Here is a 21,941-nt window from a genome sequence, read left to right as displayed (position 1 = left end):
CAACATAGATACACATAACATAGAATGCCCACCCCAACTCACGCCCTGACCGACTAAACACATACAAAAACAACAGAAAACAGGTCAGGAACGTGACAGACAGTTTGGCCCGTGCTCAGACAGACAGGCTCAGATCTAGCCTGGCCCCTGAGGTTAGCAGCTACACGGATCATCAAGATTGTGCCCAACCCAGGGTTTTCAGCCTGTACACACATGGGCAGATTTGACCATTGCGATTAAATAATTCCATTATCATCTGCAGACAATCTCATTCTAGCAGGCCTCTCATGTTCATCAACACTGACAGCGCTCCAAAACACTGAGGACATCCTCCATGTACCTGACCATCCTTCCTTCTCTGTCCTCGTTTATTTCAAACCGCTTTTCTCTGCCTCCTCTGTGACTCTATCTGTTAAAACTCTCTCCTCCAACCTCTCAATTTTTATCTCGTCTAGACATCTAATTTTATACTACCCGCTTCACCTCCATCTCTTTCAATGTTTTCTCTCTCTGTTTAAATGAAGCTGACACAGCACCTGCGAGAGTCGGCAATACAGTATTCAACTGGAGGAGGAATGAGAGCCGTCTCACGTATGTGATATATAGTAGATTTTTTTTTTAACCTTTATTTAACTAGGCAAGTCAGTAGATAAGGTTGAGCAGTGCTGTCTGAAGCCAGGCAAAAGTGAAATGACAGAGCCATGTGGTTGAGCACGGGATGAGGCTTAATCCACAGTAATACGTCTGTAGATGAAGGAGGGGATAAGCCCAGCTAACTGACACTGAGATCCATACGGCTGCAGAGCCTTCAGCCTTCCTGGAAGCAACAGCAGAGTAGACTAAAGGAGGAATCCCACAACTACGTGGACAGAGCTTCTACTGGATCTAGGGTTGAGTCAGGCTAGTATTTAGTATTTATTAGATTCCCTATTATCTGCTGCCAAGACAAATTAACAATATAAAATCCACAATACCACAACATTATAATGTGTGTGTGTGTGTGTGTGTGTGTGTGTGTGTGTGTGTGTGTGTGTGTGTGTGTGTGTGTGTGTGTGTGTCTTCACTGCCCACGTTGTGCCGTGAGGTGTTGTTGTATCTGATTTTTAAATCTGATTTTACTGCTCACTTGAGTTACTTGATGTGGAATAGAGTTCCATGTAGTCATGGCTCTATGTAGTACTGTGCATTATCCAGAGTCTGTTTTGGACTTGGGGACTGTGAAGAGACCCCTGGTGATATGTCTTGTGGGCCACACTTGTTCATTTAGCAGACAAGATTTGTTTAGAAATCCATGCCTTTTGTGGCCAGTGGCTGTTGTGCCCTTGGGCTGAATATAATAATTATAATTCTCTTCTCTCGGCTGCGTGCCGAATCCCCTCTCACTCACATGGCTCGAAGCACCTCTCACTCATATGGCTCGAAGCACCTCTCACTCACATGGCTCGAAGCACCTCTCACTCACATGGCTCGAAGCACCTCTCACTCACATGGCTCGAAGCACCTCTCACTCACATGGCTCGAAGCCCCTCTCACTCACATGGCTCGAAGCACCTCTCACTCACATGACTCGAATCACCTCTCACTCACATGATTCTCAGTCTGTAACGATCGTCCTGGGAAGAAGGAGTGGACCAAAACGCAGCGTGGTAAGTGTCCATGTTAATATTTATTTTAACTCAGAACACTAAGACAAAATAACAAAAATAGACCAACACAAAACAGTTCGTCTGGTGCAGACACAGAGACAGAAAACAACTACCCACGAAACCCATGTGGGCAAGAGCTACCTAAGTATGGTTCTCAATCAGAGACAACGATAGACAGCTGCCTCTGATTGAGAACCACACCCGGCCAACCAACAAAGAAATACAAAACATAGAACACAGAATTCCCACCCCAACTCACGCCCTGACCAAACCAAAATAGAAACATAAAAAGGATCTCTAAGGTCAGGACGTGACAGTACCCCCCCCCCCAAAGGTGCGGACTCCGGCCGGAAAACCTAAATCTATAGGGGAGGGTCTGGGTGGGCATCTATCCGCGGTGGCGGCTCTGGTGCGGGACGTGGACCCCGTTCCACCTTAGGCTTGGCCCACTTAGGTGGCGCCTCTGGAGCGGGGACCCTCGCCGCCGACCCTGGACTGGGGACCCTCGCCGCGGGCTCCGGACAGGAGGGCGACTCTGGCAGCTCCGGACAGGAGGGCGACTCTGGCAGCTCCGGACAGGAGGGCGACTCTGGCAGCTCCGGACAGGAGGGAGACTCTGGCAGCTCCGGACAGGAGGGCGTCGCTGGAGGCTCCGGACTGAAGGGCGTCGCTGGAGGCTCCGGACTGAAGGGCGTCGCTGGAAGCTCCGGCCTGGAGGGCGTCGCTGGAAGCTCCGGACTGACGACCTTCGTTGGAGGCCTCGTGCCATAACTCCTCACTGGAAGCTTCGTGCCATGGATCCTCACCGGAGGCTTCGTGCCATGGATCAACATTGGAGGCTTCGTGCCATGGATCATCATTGGAGGCTTCGTGCCATGGATCCTCACTGGAGGCTTCGTGCCATGGATCATCACTGGAGGCTTCATGCCATGCATCATCACTGGAGGCTTCGTGCCATGGATCATCACTGGAGGCTTCGTGCCATGGATCATCACTGGAGGCTTCGTGCCATGGATCATCCCTGGAGGCTTCGTGCCATGGATCATCACTGGAAGCTTCTTGCCATGGATCATCACTGGAGGCTTCGTGCCATGGATCATCACTGGAGGCTTCGTGCCATGGATCATCACTGGAGTGGCGAGACACACAGGAGGCCTGGCTCTGGGAGAAGGCACATGACTCACCAGGCTGGGGAGACATGCAGGAGGGTTAGGGCTTAGCACAGGCACAGGACTCACCAGGATGGGGAGACATGCAGGAGGCCTTGTCCTTGGCCGAGGCACCGGATACACTGGGCCGTGGAGGCACACTGGAGGTCTCGAGCAAAGAGCCTGCAAAACCCGTCCTGGCTGGATGGTGACTTTGGCCCTGCACGTGCGGGGCGCAGGCACAGGACGCACTGGGCTGTGCAGACGCACTGGAGACACAGTGCGCAGAGCCGGCGCAGGATATCATGGGCCGTAGAGATGTACTGGAGGTCTGGAGAGCAGGGCTGGCACAATCCTTCCTGCCTGGATGCTCACCCTAGCCCAGCAGATTCGAGGAGCCGGGCTAAGAACACGTACTGGAGACACCGTGCGCTCCACCGCAAAACACGGTGCCTGACCAGTACGACGCCCGCCACGGTAAGCACGGGGAATTGGCTCAGGTCTCCAACCTGGCTCAGCATTTTTGGGGGGGGCTGCCTCTCGGGCTTCCTTGCCAGCCGTGTTCCCTCATAACGCCGGTTCCCTTTTCCTGCTGCCTCCGCTCTCCTGGCTGCCTCCACCTGTTCCCATGGAAGGCGATCCCTTCCAGCCAGGATCTCCTTTCCATGTGTAGGATCCCTTGCCGTCCAGGATGTCCTCCCATGTCCAGTCCTCTCTTCCACACTGCTTGGTCCTTTGGTGGTGGGTAGTTCTGTAACGATCCTCTTCGTCTGATGAAGAGTAGTCAAGATCGGACCAAAACGCAGCGTTGTAAGTGTCCATGTTAATATTTATTTTAAATCAGAACACTAAAACAAAATAACAAAAATAGACCAACACGAAACAGTTCTGTCTGGTGCAAACATAGAGACAGAAAACAACTACCCACAAAACCCATGTGGGAAAGAGCTACCTAAGTATGGTTCTCAATCAGAGACAACGATAGACAGCTGCCTCTAATTGACAACCACACCCGGCCAACCAACAAAGAAATACAAAACATAGAACACAGAACATAGAATTCCCACCCCAACTCACGCCCAGACCAAACCAAAATAGAGACATAAAAAGGATCTCTAAGGTCAGGGCGTGACACAGTCACGTGATCGGGTCTTTCTCACAAGCTACAAGTGAAGACAGAAACATCGGGGACACAACTGCACGTGTGCTTATCCGAGGCGCATATTGAAGATATTGGAAGACATGTCCACATTTACTGTTCGTCAGCCAACAAGATGAGTAGGTCTAACAAACAGCAAAAGCACTAGCCTATGTCAATCTACTATCCCCCATAGTACAAAAGTTGACTTACTCTGTTCTGTGCGAGAAATAAATATTCCAAACATAGTCTGGGACAGCTGTGGGATGCGATAGATCCAAAATTAATACTAGCATAAAAAAAACAGTTAAAACTTTTTTGGGATAGGGGCCAGCATTCTGAATTTTTGATGAAAAGCGTGCCCAAAGTAAACTTCCTACTACTCAGGCGCAGAATCTAGTATATGCATATAATTTGTGGATTTGGATAGAAAACACTCTAATGTTTCCAAAACTGTTAAAATAATATCTGTGAGTATAACAGTACTGATATGGCAGGCGAAAACCTGAGGAAAATCCATCCAGGAAATGCTTTTATTTTGAAATGGCTGTTTTTCCATTGAAAGCCTATCCACCATACAAAGACTTATGACCCAGTTCACAATCCCTATGGCTTCCACTACATGTGGCCAGTCTTTAGGCATTGTTTCAGGCTTTTAATCTGAAAAATGAGGGAGAAACACCACTTTCAATGAGAGAACAGTGGAAATTTCCAGACATGAGTCCTGCGTGTGACCGGGAGCACGCCTTTCTTGATTTTCCTTAAGCTATTGTCCGGTTGAAATATGATCAATTATTTATGACAAAAACAACCTGAGGATTGATTATAAACATCGTTTGACATGTTTCTACAAAACTTTATGGTACTTTTTAGATTTTTCGTCTCCTTTGTTCCAATGGATTACTGAACAAAACGCGCTAACAAAACTGAGGTTTTTGAACATAAAGAGTGAATTTATCGAACAAAACGAATATTTATTGTGTAACATGGAGTCTTGGGAGTGCAACCATATGAAGATAATCAAAGGTAAGTGATATATTCTATCGCTATTTCTGACTTTTGTTACTCCTCTTCCTAGCTGGTTACTGTTTGTAATGATTTGTCTGCTGGGCGCTGTTCTCAGATAATCGCATGGTTTGCTTTCGCCGTAAAGCCTTTTTGAAATCTTACACAGCGGTTGGATTAACAATACATTTATCTTTAAGCTGATGTATAACTCTTGTATCTTTTATGTATGTTTATCATGAGCATTTCTGTTTTGTTGAGTTTCACGCTCTGCAATTTCACCGGATGTTGTTTGAGACAGTGGATTACTGAACAAAATGCGCTAACAAAACGGAGGTTTTTGGATATAAAGAGTGACTTTATCGAACAAATCGAACATTTATTGGGTAACTGGGAGTCTTGTGAGTGCAACCATATGAAGATCATCAAAGGTAAGTGATACATTTTATCGCTATTTCTGACTTTTGTTACTCCTCTTCTTGGCTGGTTACTGTTTGTAATGATTTGTCTGCTGGGCGCTGTTCTCAGATCGCATGATATGCTTTCGCCGTAAAGCCTTTTTGAAATCTGACACCTTGGCTGGATTAACAACAAGATAAGCTTTATTTTGATTTATTGCACTTGTGATTTTATGAAAGTTAAATATTTATAGTAATTTAATTTGAATTTGGTGCTCTGCAATTTCACCGGATGTTGTCAAGGTGGGACGCTATTAGGCTATTTCTTCACATTTTAAGCTTAGCAATGCGCACACGTTATTAGGCTCTACACCCATTGTAAAGCGGATTCATGTGCTTAACTTCTTGCAACTATAGGGGGTGCTGTTCCGCATTAGCATATTTGGGTCTCCAAATTAAACTGCCTCGTGCTAAATTCTTGATCGTACAATATGCATATTATTGTTATTATTGGATAGAAAACACCTTCTAGTTTCTATAGAAGTTGGAATTTTGTCTCTGAGTGGTACAGAACAATTTCTACAGCACTTTTCATGACAGGGTTCAGATTTCAGAAATTTTTACCCCTGATCTGGAGTCTGTTTTTAAGGCGACAGTGAATGCTATGAAGAAACCGACACTGCCTACGTCTTCCTCTGGGTGTCTGTACGTCATCACGTTTTGAATGAAATCGATGGGACATTCACAGCCATTATAAAAGACCAAAATGTATAGGGACCGCCCTTTCTCGTCGTGCGCCTGAAGCGTGAAGGCCATCGGACTTGCCTCATTCCAAATCGTTTTTTAGAGAGTGATATTTCTCCGGTCATGTTTTCAGTCGTTATAGTTGTTAAAAACATCATAATGTAGTTAATTTGAACCGTTTTATAGCAATTTATATCCGTTTAGTGCGATTTTGAGGAATTTATTTGTTGTGCACTCTGAAACTTTGGACACGTTTTGGGGTGTCGGTCGTTGGTGGTGGACATTTCGAAGGACAGAGGACATCTATCGACCAAAAGACGTTTATAACATAGAAAGGATACATTGCCCAAGAATATGATGGAAGAACAGCTCAAAGTAAGCAATATTTAATATGATAAATCGTGTTTCTGTCGAAATATTTTAAACGCATATTTCGCCATTTTGTTTGGTATAGCTTCACTTGGCGAACCCTGTATTGAAAAGTAAGGATAATTTTAAAAATGTAAATCAGCGGTTGCATTAAGAACTAATTTGTCTTTCGATTCCTGTCAACCCTGTATTTTTTAGTCAAGTATATGATTAGCTTTCAATTAAACTAGATCACTCTGATAGATGACGTCAGACATATTGAGGCTTGATTTCCTAGTATTTTTATTGTGTAACCACGGTTTTGTATGGCTAAATATGCACCTTTTCGAACAAACTGTATATGTATGTTGTAAAATGATGTTACAGGAGTGTCATCTGAAGAATTCTGAGAAGGTTAGTGAAAAAATTAATATATTTTGGCGGTGATTACGTTATAGCGCTCTTTGGCTGGAATCGATGCTCTGGTAACGTTTGCACATGTGGTATGCTAACTTATCGATTTATTGTGTTTTCGCTGAAAAACGCTTAGAAAATCTGAAATATGGTCTGAAATCACAAGAACTGGGTCTTTCCATTGCTATGCTTTGTCTATTTTTATGAAATGTTTTATGATGAGTAAATTGGTCATACACGTTGCTCTATCTAGTAATTCTAGTGGATTTGTGATGGTCGGTGCAATTGTAAACTGTGATTTCTACCTGAAATATGCACTTTTTTCTAACAACACCTATCCAATACCATAAATATGTTATCAGACTGTCATCTGAAGAGGTTTTTTATAGGTTATTGGCTATCAATATCTTAGTTTAGCCGAATTGGTGATAGCACCTGAAGGAGTAAGAAACTGATGGAGTTAGAATAGTGGTGTATTTTGCTAACGTGTTTAGCTAATAGATTTACATATTTTGTCTTCCCTGTAAAACATTTTAAAAATCTGAAATGGTGGCTTTATTCACAAGATCTGTATCTTTCATCTGGTGTCTTGGACTTGTGATTTAATGATATTTAGATGCTACTATCTACTTGTGAAGCTATGCTAGCTATGCTAATCAGTGTGTGGGGGGGGTGGGGGGTGATCCCGGACCCGGGGTAGAGGCTCGTGAAAGGTTAATTTGAGTTATTTGGCCTCTTTAGTTGTGATACAAACCTTATGAAAACATATAGTCTAGGCTACTTGAAGTGTGCAACTACGATTTGAAAAAGTCACCAAAAAAAAGCATGCGTTGTTTCTTGCCCTAAGCATCATTCACAAGTGATAATATATCAATCACAAGTGATAGGCTAATATTGTCACCCATCACACTATTCTTAATTTCATCTTGTCTTTACATATACTAAATAATATATGTGTGGAATGTGTTATAATTTAGAATGGACCATTATCATGCACCTGTATTGAACAGGAGCAGCGGGGGGAAAAAACATGTCGCCTATGCACTTAAGTAGCGAATGAAGGATGCTTTTCCTGTGGTTCATTTTCATGCCAGCCAGGTAGGCTTTACTCCTGTTTTTAAAGAGAAACTATTTGCTTAATATTAGGAAAGTTGAGAAATAAATATAGTAGGCCTAACCTATAGAAAGTTGGTGGGATCACTCTGTTTTCTCATGCAATTGCATAGCCTATAGAAATGTTGCTCAACATGAGCTCATGGGCTCTCATGAAGTGTTTGATGAGATTTTCGAATACATTTGCATTGATGTCAGAGTGATTAGAGGAACAATAGAGTGCTGAGTACAAGGAAGTTAGCAAGTTTGGTAGGCTACTAATGTTCAGCATCAGAGGCTTGGAGAAACCTAAATACTGTGACTAAACGGTCATGTGGAATTTGACTGCCGTCATGACTCGTGACTGCCAGTGTGGTGGTAATACGGTCACCGTAACAGCCCTCGGTCTGAGCTGTGTGTTAGCTGTTTGAACAGACCGTTTTGTGCTTTTAACATGTCAATACCTCTCACAAAGACAAGTAGTGATGGAGTCAATCTCTCCTCCACTTTGAGCCAGGAGAGATTGACATGCATGTTATTGATATATGCCCTCAGTGTACATTTAAGGGCCAGCTGTGCTGCTCTGTTCTGGGCTTTTAATTTTTGATCATTAGATCATTACTTGTTACCCATTCTGAAAGTGACTGCAGCTCTATATGAAGTGCGGCAGTGATTTGACTTACTGTGGCCAAGCTGAGTAAATACTGTAAGTGGATGTAAACATTGTAAATCTTTAGGGTGTATGTTTTGGTAGAGAGGTTACCTGGGGGTATCTTTCCTGTTCTCCAGGCTGTCACAGAGCCCTTTAGACGGGGTCGACCTCCCGCTGCTGTCAGGGTCCTGGGAGGGGGGCATGGGGTAGGCCTGGTTAAGTAGGGGTGTGCGGCGGCCCTCTCCTCCCCCTCTCTGGGGCTTGATGGGGCCGTTCAGGCCCGTCTCTGAGCTCCTCTTCATGGCCTGTAGCTGGGCCAGGGGCACGATGTCACAGGCCTGGGGCCGGTGCCACACTGTCTGCTGACTGGCACTGTTGTAGTAGTAGAAGCGGTTGTTGTGACTGTCAAACAGCTCCCACCACTGGCTGCCATCGGACTGGCGCACGGAGGCGCCTGCTGGGGGCTCCCAACCACACTCCCCCGATGCCAGGTTCACGTACATGCGCTCCTGCGAGCGCGGCTCCAAGATCTCCACCCAGTCACAGCTGGAGAGGAGAGAGGGGGAACATGGAAAATGTAGTCAAGTTTTGAAGACTGTACTGTATATGACCACTGTATACTGAAAAATACAGTGCTTTCAAAACGTATTCACACCCCTTGACTTTTTCCACATTTTGTTGCGTTACAGTCTGAATTTAAAATTTATAAAAAATGGATTTTGTGTCACTGTCCTAGAAGCGGCAGGTAGCCTAGTGGTTAGAGTGTTGGGCCAGTAACCGAAAGGTTGCTAGATCGAAACCCCCGAGCTGACAAGGTAAAAATCTGTTGTTCTGCCCTTAACAAGGCAGTTAACCCACTGTTCCTAGGCTGTCATTGTAAATAAGAATTTGTTCTTAACTGACTTGCCTCGTTAAATAAAATAAAAATACCCTGAAGTGGATTTATGTTTTTTGAAATGTTTACAAATTGATTAAATGAAAAGCTGAAATGTCTTGAGTTAACATGTATTCAAACCCTTTGTTATGGCAAGCCTAAATACGTTCAGGAGTAAAAATGTGCTTAGCAAGTCACATAAGTTGCATGGACTCATTCTGTGTGCAATAATAGTGTTTAATAGTATTTATAAATGACTACCTCATCTCTGTACCCCACACATACAATTATCTGTAAGGTTCCTCAGCCGAGCAGTAAATTTCAAACACTGTTTCAACCACAAACACCAGGGAGTTTTTCCAATGCCTCACAAAGAAGGGCATGGTGAAGTTATTAGTGCAAATATTGTACAACCCAGGTGAGCAAAGCTCTTAGAGACTTACTTTGAAAGACTCACAGCTGTAATCGCTGCCAAAGCTGATTCTAACATGTATTGACTCAGGGGTGTGAATACTTAAGTAAATTTGATTTCTGTATTTTTATCTTCAATACATTTGCAAACATTTCTAAAAACATGTTTTCACTTTGTCATTATGGGGTATTGTGTGTAGATGAGTGAGATAATTATATATTTTTTAAATCCATGTTAAATTCAGGCTGTAACACAATAAAATGTGTAATAAGTCAAGGTGTGTGAACACTTTCTCAAGGCACTGTAGGTCAAAGCAGTATTTTTCTCCAACCTGGAAAATCAGTGATGATATCAAATATTTTTGATCAGCTATGTGAATACGGACCAAAGAGATTTGTCTTTGTGTATGAGTCTGGGCGTGTACAGTACGGGCACATTTGTGTGTGTGTGAGGGCTTTCCGGTCCTAAGCATACAACCATTCCACAGAGTAGCTGAGTCAGACCTGAGTTAGGTCGTTCTGTTGTAGAGTAAACAACAGGTGCAGCAGCTATTGATACCTACTAGTCCTTAGCCACGAGCTACTTCACTGAAACGACAGTATCCACAACTCCTGACTCAGACAGTCACTCAGTCACATACACTCCCTGAAAAGTGAGAGCCGGTGAGAGTGACCCAGAATTAAACAAAAATGACATCCACAGGTGGCTGAAGGATTGAAGTAAGTGGAGAAGGAGGGTGTGTTTAACGCCTTTCCCTGAGCCCTTGCTCTCCTGCTGACCATGGTTGGATGAGCTCCAGGGCTAACCTCCAGGCCAGTGGACAGAGAACCAGGGGAAGCTGGGGCCATGATCTACTACTCTCCCTAGGCTGGCTGGATGACAAAGAGGCCCGGGCCCTGGTCCCAGCTCCCAGGTTTTTATCTCCTCACAGAGAGGCCAAACAAAGGAGACAGGCCAGGGATTAAGTGGCATCTAATCCACTGGCCCACCTGGCAGAGAGAGAGAGAGAGAGAGAGAGAGAGAGAGAGAGAGAGAGAGAGAGAGAGAGAGAGAGCGAGAGAGAGAGAGAGAGAGCGCGAGAGAGAGAGCGCGAGAGAGAGAGCGAGAGCGCGCGAGAGTGCGAGAGAGAGAGCGCGAAAGAGAGCGCGAGAGAGAGCGAGAGAGAGTGAGAGAGAGAGCGCGAGAGAGAGCGCAAAAGAGAGCGCGAGAGAGAGCGAGAGAGATCGTGCGAGAGAGCGCGAGAGAGAGCGTGAGAGAGAGCGCGAGAGAGAGCGAGAGAGAGAGCGTGAGAGAGAGTGCGAGAAAGAGCGCGCGAGAGAGAGCGAGATCGCGAGAGAGAGCGAGAGAGAGAGCGTGAGAGAGAGTGCGAGAGAGAGCGCGAGAGAGAGCGCGAGAGAAGCAAAGCCTTGCTATTGAGCGAAGCCGCCATAGGCACTTCCTAACCTCCTGCCAAATATACGACCACATTAGAGACACATATTTCCCACACATCACACAGACCCACAGAGAATTTGAAAACAAATCCAACACGATAAACTCCCTTATCTGTTAGGCGAAATATCACAATGTGCCATCACAGCACCAAGATTTGTGGCCTGTTGCCATGAGAAAAGGGCAACCAGTTGAGGACAAACAACATAGTAAATACAAACAAGATGTATCTGTTTATTTATCTCCCCCACTATTCGTACTACTGTTCATTTGATGATGCTGTTTATTCTCACTTTTGTTTCGTGTTTATTTCACGTGCTTTGGCAATGTAAACATATGTTTCCCATGCTAATGAAGCCCCTTTGAAATATGAGAGACAGAGAGAAATATAAACACACACACAAACACAGGATACTGTTGAGGACTGCATTATATATACCCGGGCACGGCTCTTGCTTAAACAGATTTACAGATATTACACAAGCTAGTCAAGCAATCAATCAAACAATCAACCAATCAATCAATCAATCAATCAATCATAGCTACATGTCATTCTCACACCCAGTGCATAGCAGCTCTATATACACACTGTTAATCCCAGTGCATAGCAGCTCTATATACACACTGTTAATCCCAGTGCATAGCAGCTCTATATACACACTGTTAATCCCAGTGCATAGCAGCTCTATATACACACTGTTCATCCCAGTGCATAGCAGCTCTATATACACACTGTTAATCCCAGTGCATAGCAGCTCTATATACACACTGTTAATCCCAGTGCATAGCAGCTCTATATACACACTGTTAATCCCAGTGCATAGCAGCTCTATATACACACTGTTAATCCCAGTGCATAGTGGCTCTATATACACACTGTTAATCCCAGTGCATAGCAGCCCTATATACACACTGTTAATCCCAGTGCATAGTGTAACGGATGTGAAATGGCTAGCTAGTTAGCGGGTACGCGCTAGTAGCGTTTCAATCAGTTACGTCACTTGCTCTGAGACTTAAGTAGGGTTTCCCCTTGCTCTGCAAGGGCCGTGGCCTTTGTGGAGCGATGGGTAACGATGCTTCGTGGGCGACCGTTGTTGATGTGTGCAGAGGGTCCCTGGTTCGCGCCCGTGTCGGGGCGAGGGGACGGTTTAAAGTTATACTGTTACATTGATGCTGTTGACCCGGATCACTGGTTGCTGCGGAAAAGGAGGAGGTTGAAAGGGGGGTGAGTGTAACGGATGTGAAATGGCTAGCTAGTTAGCGGGTACGCGCTAGTAGCGTTTCAATCAGTTACGTCACTTGCTCTGAGACTTAAGTAGGGTTTCCCCTTGCTCTGCAAGGGCCGCGGCTTTTGTGGAGCGATGGGTAACGACCGTGCTTCGTGGGCAACCGTTGTTGATGTGTGCAGAGGGTCCCTGGTTCGCGCCCGTGTCGGGGCGAGGGGACGGTCTAAAGTTATACTGTTACAATAGCAGCCCTATATACACACTGTTAATCCCAGTGCATAGCAGCTCTATATACACAATGTTAATCCCAGTGCATAGCAGCTCTATATACACACTGTTAATCCCAGTGCATAGCAGCTCTATATACACACTGTTAATCCCAGTGCATAGCAGCTCTATATACACACTGTTAATCCCAGTGCATAGCAGCTCTATATACACACTGTTAATCCAAGTGCATAGCAGCCCTATATACACACTGTTAATCCCAGTGCAAGGCAGTGGCATGAAGTGGGCCTAAAACACATTCACACCCAACTACATGCTAAGTAGCCTTCCACACACACGCACGCACGCACGCACGCACGCACGCACGCACGCACGCACGCACGCACGCACGCACACACACACACACACACACACACACACACACACACACACACCTGTTAAACATGTCAGTAAAGAAAGCAAGGCCCTCACAGTCTTTCACACACACAAAGGATGGAAGATCACCCCACACACCTGCTAAGACCTCTCAGAAATGTTAAAAGCTCACAGATTTGGTTTCTGTGTTTCTGTGAAAAATGTGTATAAAAACAATCCCTGTCACAGTCTACAAATTGCACACTGTTCTGAGTATCCTCCCTCAACAACATGCAATGCTCTTTGACAGCTAACATCAGGACATAATACAGGCATGGAAACTAAACTACTATCTTTTGGCCCATGTTCAGGTCACACTCACATACACACTTAAACACACAGAATGAGAGGATTCCTGCTTCTGGGTGCTCCACAGAATGCTGAGCACGGCAGTCCTGCGGTGCTGTATGGCGCTGTACACTGTGTTGGGGGAAGTGTTTATGTTTGTTTGTTGATGTGTGTGAGAGAAACTATCCTACGGAGATCAAACCCATCAGAAATTGACCCTCAACAAATAAGATAATTCCATGTTGAGAGAGAGAGAGAAAGTAATGGATGGATAAAGAATGAGCGAGAGAAAGGGATAGAGAGAGAAAGGGATAGAGAGAGAGAGAGAGAGAGAGAGAGAGAGAGAGAGAGAGAGAGAGAGAGAGAGAGAGAGAGAGAGAGAGAGAGAGAGAGAGAGAGAGAGAGAGAGAGAGAGAGAGAGAGAGAGAGAGAGAGGTTATCTAGGCTATACTGTATGTCCACAGGCCTGCTTTGCTCCTCTCAATAACACTGAGTTTGATTCCAGGCCGCCCAGGTCTATAAAGCCCTGTCCTAGCCTGCATCAAATCCCACCCAGCCTGGGACATAATGAGATGAACGACATACTGTACACACCATGGCATCATGACATCGCTCAGACACACTGACACCTGGGCCACGGGAGGTCGCCACGCCAACGGCATAGCTCAGGTGTCATCATCAGAACCCATACAGAGAGGAAACATGGCCGTTTTGTTGTGAGTCACAGCACCAGAGAAAGACACACTTCCAGATGGGGCATGACGAACTAGCATGCACGCATTCATACACACTGTGATACCTGACCTCAGAGAACTAAGGAACAGAAGGGAAGCTGTATCTGTCAGTCTGGGAAACAGGCTAGAGGCGACGTAAAGAAAGACACATAATATCATTGATAGTGCGGCTGTACGTGATCCTTGTGTTATTGTGTCCTAGATGCTTTGCCAAGCATAACTTACTGTGTCTGTGGCAGAGGTCTCAGTACAACTTATCAACACTGCAGCACACTGCCGAAGGCTTCAACGCGGGTATTTTCCCCCCAGGCTTTTCGCAAATTCACAGGTAATTGTTGGGACAGTTTTGGTACAATCTCGAACTTTATAGTTGTGCCAAACATGTGAGAACAACCTGGCCTCTGAGCAAAGAGAGGTTGCTGGAATGTCTCTTAGACAGTCAAGTCTTTAGGAACATGCCCACATGCCCAGACTAGACCTGGGGCTGACACAGCTCTCACAACGAGCAGGGCTTAGTTTAGATAGGGAGGGACAGGGGAAATGATGAGATATTCAGTAACTCATACACTCCTATTCCAAGGAGTTTAGTTTGCCAATAGCTCAACAGATCAGTAAATACTGCATGTAATGTGCATGCAAGCTGGGATAAACAATCAGTGTCGTCCCTGAGCTGATTAACTGAATCTGACTGGGTGCATTCTAATTAAAGAGACATCATTCTGTGAACTTGAGCCGCATCTTGATTTCGTTTATGAATCTCACGAGGACATACAGTATAGCCTAGATAATCTCTCTCTCTCTCTCTCTCTCTCTCTCTCTCTCTCTCTCTCTCTCACACACACACACACACACACACACACACACACACACACACACACACACACACACACACACACACACACTCTCACACACACACACACACACACACACACACACACACACACACACACACACACACACTCTCACACATACACACACATACACACACACACACACACACACACACACACACACACACACACACACACACACACACACACACACACACACACACACACACACACACACACACACACACACACACACAATCATTCAGAGCTGCCGACTTGGACTGGAGCACAGAGCAGCAATCACTTATGTGGGTGGTTGGGAGAACAACACTCTGGAACAAACAGAAGCCTCCCGGTGCAGCACAAAGCAATAAACTCCTCCTCCCGCTCCCACCACCCCCCCAAACAGCTGGCAGCATCCCGACAACAACTTGGCGTTCCTTCGCTAGAAAACTTCCAAGCAGCAATGGAACATGGGATACCGGTTTGTTCCGTTGGTTTCTTTCTCTTGGGCCTTGCATGTAAGACTCCTGTCAGGCTCCTGTAAGGCTAGTGTAAGACTCCTGTAAGGCTCCTTCCTGTAAGGCTAGTGTAAGACTCCTGTCAGGCTCCTGTAAGGCTAGTGTAAGACTCCTGTAAGGCTCCTGTAAGGCTAGTGTACAACTCCTGTAAGGCCCCTGTAAGGCTAGTGTAAGACTCCTGTAAGGCTAGTGTAAGACTCCTGTAAGACTCCTGTAAGGCTAGTGTAAGACTCCTGTAAGGCTAGTGTAAGACTCCTGTAAGTCTCCTGTAAGGCTAGTGTAAGACTCCTGTAAGACACCTGTAAGGCTAGTGTAAGACTCCTGTAAGGCTAGTGTAAGACTCCTGTAAGGCTCGTGTAAGACTCCTGTAAGACACCTGTAAGGCTAGTGTAAGACTCCTGTAAGGCTAGTGTAAGACTCCTGTAAGGCTAGTGTAAGACTCCTGTAAGGCTAGCGTAAGACTCCTGTAAGACACCTGTAAGGCTAGTGTAAGACTCCTGTAAGGCTAGTGTAAGACTCCTGTAAGGCTAGTGTAAGACTCCTGTAAGGTTAGTGTAAGACTCCTGTAAGACTCCTGTAAGGTTAGTGTAAGACTCCTGTAAGACTCCTGTAAGGTTAGTGTAAGACTCCTGTAAGACTCCTGTAAGGCTAGTGTAAGATTCCTATAAGACTCCTGTAAGGCTCCTGTAAGGTTAGTGTAAGACTCCTGTAAGGCTCCTGTAGGACTCCTGTAAGACTCCTGTAAGGCTAGTGTAAGATTCCTATAAGACTCCTGTAAGGCTAGTGTAAGACTCCTGTAAGGCTCCTGTAGGACTCCTGTAAGACTCCTGTAAGACTCCTGTAAGGCTCCTGTAGGACTCCTGTAGGACTCCTGTAGGACTCCTGTAAGGCTCCTGTAAGGCTCCTGTAGGACTCCTGTAGGACTCCTGTAGGACTCCTGTAAGACTCCTGTAAGGCTAGTGTAAGACTCCTGTAAGACTCCTGTAAGGTTAGTGTAAGACTCCTGTAAGACTCCTGTAAGGCTAGTGTAAGGCTCCTGTAGGACTCCTGTAAGGCTAGCGTAAGACTCCTACTCCACCATTATCATTGTATCCATCCTGTGCCACGCATGTTCTAGACACACTGCTCATGTGCATCTCATCTGACGGGTCCAATCGTGAGTTGTGCTTGTCTCTAGTGCTAACCTCAGTGACAAGGTGCACACTCCTCCTCCGCTGTACCAGTGACTATGTTCAGCACGTCAACATTATGGTCCCAAAACACAGAACTGAGCAAGATGAATGCTTCCATTATTAAACACTACTGCATTGTCACAGCATGACGGACAACAGCCCAGACAAGCGGAAGCCATTCACATGAGGAAGTAGGCAGTAGAGGACTAACTGGTTCTGTTTCAGCTCTCACAATCACATTATGGTGTTATGACTCAGCACAGTCGTTATCATTCACTGTGTCCTCCGGGTTAACGAGTGATCTCAGTGGCACAGAAAGGACAGCAGAGGCGAGGTGAGCCAGAAGCCTGCAGATTTTGCTCATCCCAGCATCAATAAGCATTTTAAGGGAGACTGTGCTGTTAACTGCCTTGTTCAGGGGCAGAACAACAGATTTTTACCTTTCAGCTCAGGGATTCGATCCAGCAACCTTTCGGTCACTGGCCCAACGCTCTAACCACTAGGCTACCTGCCACCCCAATTCTTCAATGTTCTAGAAGCTCCTCTCCTACTCTACAGTAAAAGAAGGCGCAAGAGAACTGTTTGGAAGAGATAAGGAAGGGAGAGGAAAAGGGAGAGAGGGGGAGAGGGAGAGAGAGACAGAGAGAACCTGAGCCTGAGCACGTTTCTAAATACAGGATCTGGTCCGACGTGAGTCTAATTTCTTCCAGAGCTCGTGGCATGTGACTCCAGGCTACCCACAAAGGGTGAACATTAGCATTCTGCCCATGCCAGGCTGTCCATACCATCCTGGCCTCACACCCAACTTCCACTGGAACTTCACAAAATGGCCACTGAGACACATTATTAGCCAGGCCAAGCTGGCAGAGACACCATTCCACCCCCACCACGCCCCAACTCTGGGTCTCCATAGCTGGGTTCTACTTTGTGTGCCACAGGATGAAGGATCTGCGGCTTGACCACTGGAGCAGGTTTGCCAGCTGTGCAGTGATGAGTGTCTTGGACACGTTTCACCCCTGGCCCACTTCAGTAGGGCTTTAGTGCTATCCTGTACAATGAGACTTCTTTAGACACTGGGAAGTAGCTCAGTTCACCTGAACCCTCTCTCAACTCTCTCTCTCCTTGTTCCTGTGTGTAATCAGGACTGTCCTGCTGCTGATTCCCACAGTCATGCTCAGCTGCTGCTAAGGCCTTAATAACCTCTTGACGCTAGGGGTCAGATTATTATTATTTTATTTTTTATAACGTTCCCAATGTAAACAGACTATTTCTCAGGCCGTAGAATATGCATATAATTTACAGATTATGATAGAAAACACTCCAAAGTTTCCAAAACTGTCAAAATATTGTCTATGAGTATAACAAAACTGATTCTGCAGACGAAAACCTGAGGAAATCTAACCCGGAAGTGATTTTTTGTAAAAAAATTAAGAATTATCTGTGTTTCCTGGCCCGTCTTTCTTCCATTTAAAGGGGTATCAACCAGATTCATTTTCCAATGGCTTCCTCAGGCTGTGACCAGGCTTTAGACATAGTTTCAGGTATTTATTTTGAAAAATGAGCGAGATTTTTCAAAACTAGTCAGGTGCCCTCTGATTAGTTCCTGCGCGCGAGAGGGGTAGCTCTACATTTTCTTTCTGTCTTTTATTGAATAGGTTATGGTCCGGTTGAAATATTATCGATTATGTTTGTTAAAAACAACCTGAGGATTGATTATAAAAAACATTTGACATGTTTCTACGAACATTACGGATACTTTTTGGAATTTTCGTCGAACGGAACGAGGCTTTGGTTTTCTGAACATAACGCGCAACCCAAATGGCGTTTTTTTGTTATAAAAGTAATATTTATCGAACAAAAATACAATTTATTGTGTAACTGGGAGTCTCGTGAGTGCAAACATCCGAAGATTATCAAAGGTAAGCGATTAATTTGATTGCTTTTCTGACTTTCGTGACCATCCTAATTTGGGGCTAGCTGTTGTAGCATTGATTGATACACTCACAAAAGCTTGGATTGTTTTCGCTGCAAAGCATATTTTAAAAATCTGACACGATAGGTGGATTAACAACAAGCTAAGCTGTGTTTTGGTATATTTCACTTGTGATTGCATGATTATAAATATTTTTTGTAATATTTTGCGCCCTGCAATTCAGCGGTTGTTTAGGAAAATGATCCCGCTAAAGGGATCCGTAGCGCAGAGAAGTTAAGGACTGGGACGGGGGGGAGGGGTAGGGGGTGGTCGTGTGGCCACAGCAACAGGGCTCACCTGTTCCCCTCACTTCAGTAGTGTAAATCAACACGGAAGCCTGAACTCCCCCCTAACGCCAGACCCCACACTCCCCTGATCCTCTGGAGCTGTCCACACACACACGCACGCCCGCGCGCGCACGCACGCACACACGCACACACACACACACACACACACACACACACACACACACACACACACACACACACACACACACACACACACACACACACACACACACACACACACACACACACACACACACACACACACACAGTCATCTGCTCCAGCTCTGCAAGTAATTAACCCGTTTGGATACGCCTGTTCTGCTTACCCCGCTGAAAAAAATCTGTCCTTCTGATTATTCACACAATACTTTTTCTGCTCATTACAAATATCTGTTCCCCCACTTACCCCTGTCCCGTCCATCACCCCAGACAAAAGGACTGTTGCTGTTCACACACAGAACCTACTTCCTGTTATTGCTGTTGTTCTTGAGGACAGAGAGAGATACTGAAGAGAAAAGAGATCAAACACAACCAACAGTAATGTCCTTCTACTGTAACTCTGCATTTCTCCCTGCTCAGACACATACCCACCCTGCGGAGTCTAAAGTCCTGCCTTAGTCAGAGCACAACATGTGCCGGAAGTGAAGGTGTGTTTGGAGCTTTGTTGAGCCTTCACGTCACAACAACGTCATGGAGATGAAACAAAATGGTGAAGTTGTACAATGCGATGATGTTGTAACAGATGATATCCTCCTGGATATGTGGGTCAACGATGGACATTGCAAATTGATTGATTATGACTTTCCGTTGTTTTTGAAATTCTACTACCACTAAGTTCTCCTCATGACAGAGACAGAAGTCAAAAGAGATGTTATCAGGAAGGGGTATATATATTTCAAAGGGCTGTGTGCTAAACTCAGTGAGGACGTGTTGTGCTGCTCTCTCTGCACAGCTGTTTAAACCGTACCAGCAGTCTTTGTGCTCTGCAATCTAAGCATGGATCCTATATCTGTCTCTGCCTGGACCCCACCCACCCAGGCCTTATCACAACCTGTATCACAGCTCATGTAAGCATGCATGCGGGTGTAGGCAGTATGTCCAATGTACGAACCACTTTGCCCTGCCTAGCTGGGGAGAGTGAGTCTCACTGGCCCATGTACGCCTTAGCATTGCATAGTTACGACTAAGGTTGAGATAGCGTCACCTTTAACGTGAACATTCCCAGATTTCTGTCCAAAGGCTCTGTGAGCCAGACCGCTCCTAAAGAACACTACATCTCTCAACACACTGAGTCAGAATAACAGCTCACCTAACCTCATGACTGGAGCCTCTCTCAGGTAAATAACACAGGACTATACTGCTCTCTCAGGTAAATAACACAGACTATACTGCTCTCTCAGGTAAATAACACAGGACTATACTGCTCTCTCAGGTAAATAACACAGGACTATACTGCTCTCTCAGGTAAATAACACAGGACTATACTGCTCTCTCAGGTAAATAACACAGGACTATACTGCTCTCTCAGGTAAATAACACAGACTATACTGCTCTCTCAGGTAAATAACACAGGACTATACTGCTCTCTCAGGTAAATAACACAGGACTATACTGCTCTCTCAGGTAAATAACACAGGACTATACTGCTCTCTCAGGTAAATAACACAGGACTATACTGCTCTCTCAGGTAAATAACACAGGACTATACTGCTCTCTCAGGTAAATAACACAGGACTATACTGCTCTCTCAGGTAAATAACACAGACTATACTGCTCTCTCAGGTAAATAACACAGACTATACTGCTCTTTCAGGTAAATAACACAGGACTATACTGCTCTCTCAGGTAAATAACACAGGACTATACTGCTCTCTCAGGTAAATAACACAGACTATACTGCTCTCTCAGGTAAATAACACAGGACTATACTGCTCTCTCAGGTAAATAACACAGACTATACTGCTCTCTCAGGTAAATAACACAGACTATACTGCTCTCTCAGGTAAATAACACAGACTATACTGCTCTCTCAGGTAAATAACACAGACTATTGTCACGATCGTCGTTTGGATGAAGAGAGGAGGACCAAGGCGCAGCGTGATAAGAATACATTCTTCTATTTATTTAACGAAACAAAGAACACTTAAACAAACTATGCAAAACAACAAACGAACGTGAAGCTATATATTAAACAAGTGCAGACACAGGCAACTTACATATAGACAATAACCCACGAAATACCCAACGGAATATGACTGCCTAAATATGGTTCCCAATCAGAGACAACGATAAACAGCTGCCTCTAATTGAGAACCAATCTAGGCAACCATAGACATACAAACACCTAGACTAGTAAACACCCCAAGAAACATACAAAACCCCTAGACAAGACAAAACACATACATCCCCCATGTCACACCCTGACCTAACCAAAATAATAAAGAAAACAAAGATAACTAAGGTCAGGGCATGACAACTATACTGCTCTCTCAGGTAAATAACACAGACTATACTGCTCTCTCAGGTAAATAACACAGACTATACTGCTCTCTCAGGTAAATAACACAGGACTATACTGTTCTCTCAGGTAAATAACACAGGACTATATTGCTCTCTCAGGTAAATAACACAGGACTATACTGCTCTCTCAGGTAAATAACACAGACTATACTGCTCTCTCAGGTAAATAACACAGACTATTCTGCTCTCTCAGGTAAATAACACAGACTATACTGCTCTCTCAGGTAAATAACACAGGACTATACTGCTCTCTCAGGTAAATAACACAGGACTATACTGCTCTCTCAGGTAAATAACACAGGACTATACTGCTCTCTCAGGTAAATAACACAGACTATACTGCTCTCTCAGGTAAATAACACAGACTATACTGCTCTCTCAGGTAAATAACACAGGACTATACTGCTCTCTCAGGTAAATAACACAGGACTATACTGCTCTCTCAGG

At 45.1% G+C, this 21,941-nt stretch overlaps 1 protein-coding gene across 1 annotated transcript in view; it reads right to left on the bottom strand.

Moving 5' to 3' along the window:
• LOC139557290 (rho GTPase-activating protein 39-like) overlaps window positions 1-21,941 on the bottom strand; it is a 93,133-nt gene that overhangs the window by 47,839 nt on the left and 23,353 nt on the right. The window contains exon 2 of the mRNA XM_071371899.1: window positions 8,697-9,131. Within this exon, the coding sequence (XP_071228000.1) occupies window positions 8,697-9,131 (435 nt within the window). The remainder of the gene's footprint in view (window positions 1-8,696; window positions 9,132-21,941) is intronic.

This window comes from Salvelinus alpinus, chromosome 28 (genome assembly GCF_045679555.1).
Source record: "Salvelinus alpinus chromosome 28, SLU_Salpinus.1, whole genome shotgun sequence".
NCBI lineage: Eukaryota > Metazoa > Chordata > Actinopteri > Salmoniformes > Salmonidae > Salvelinus > Salvelinus alpinus.
This window is presented reverse-complemented; position numbering and strand designations above follow the sequence as displayed.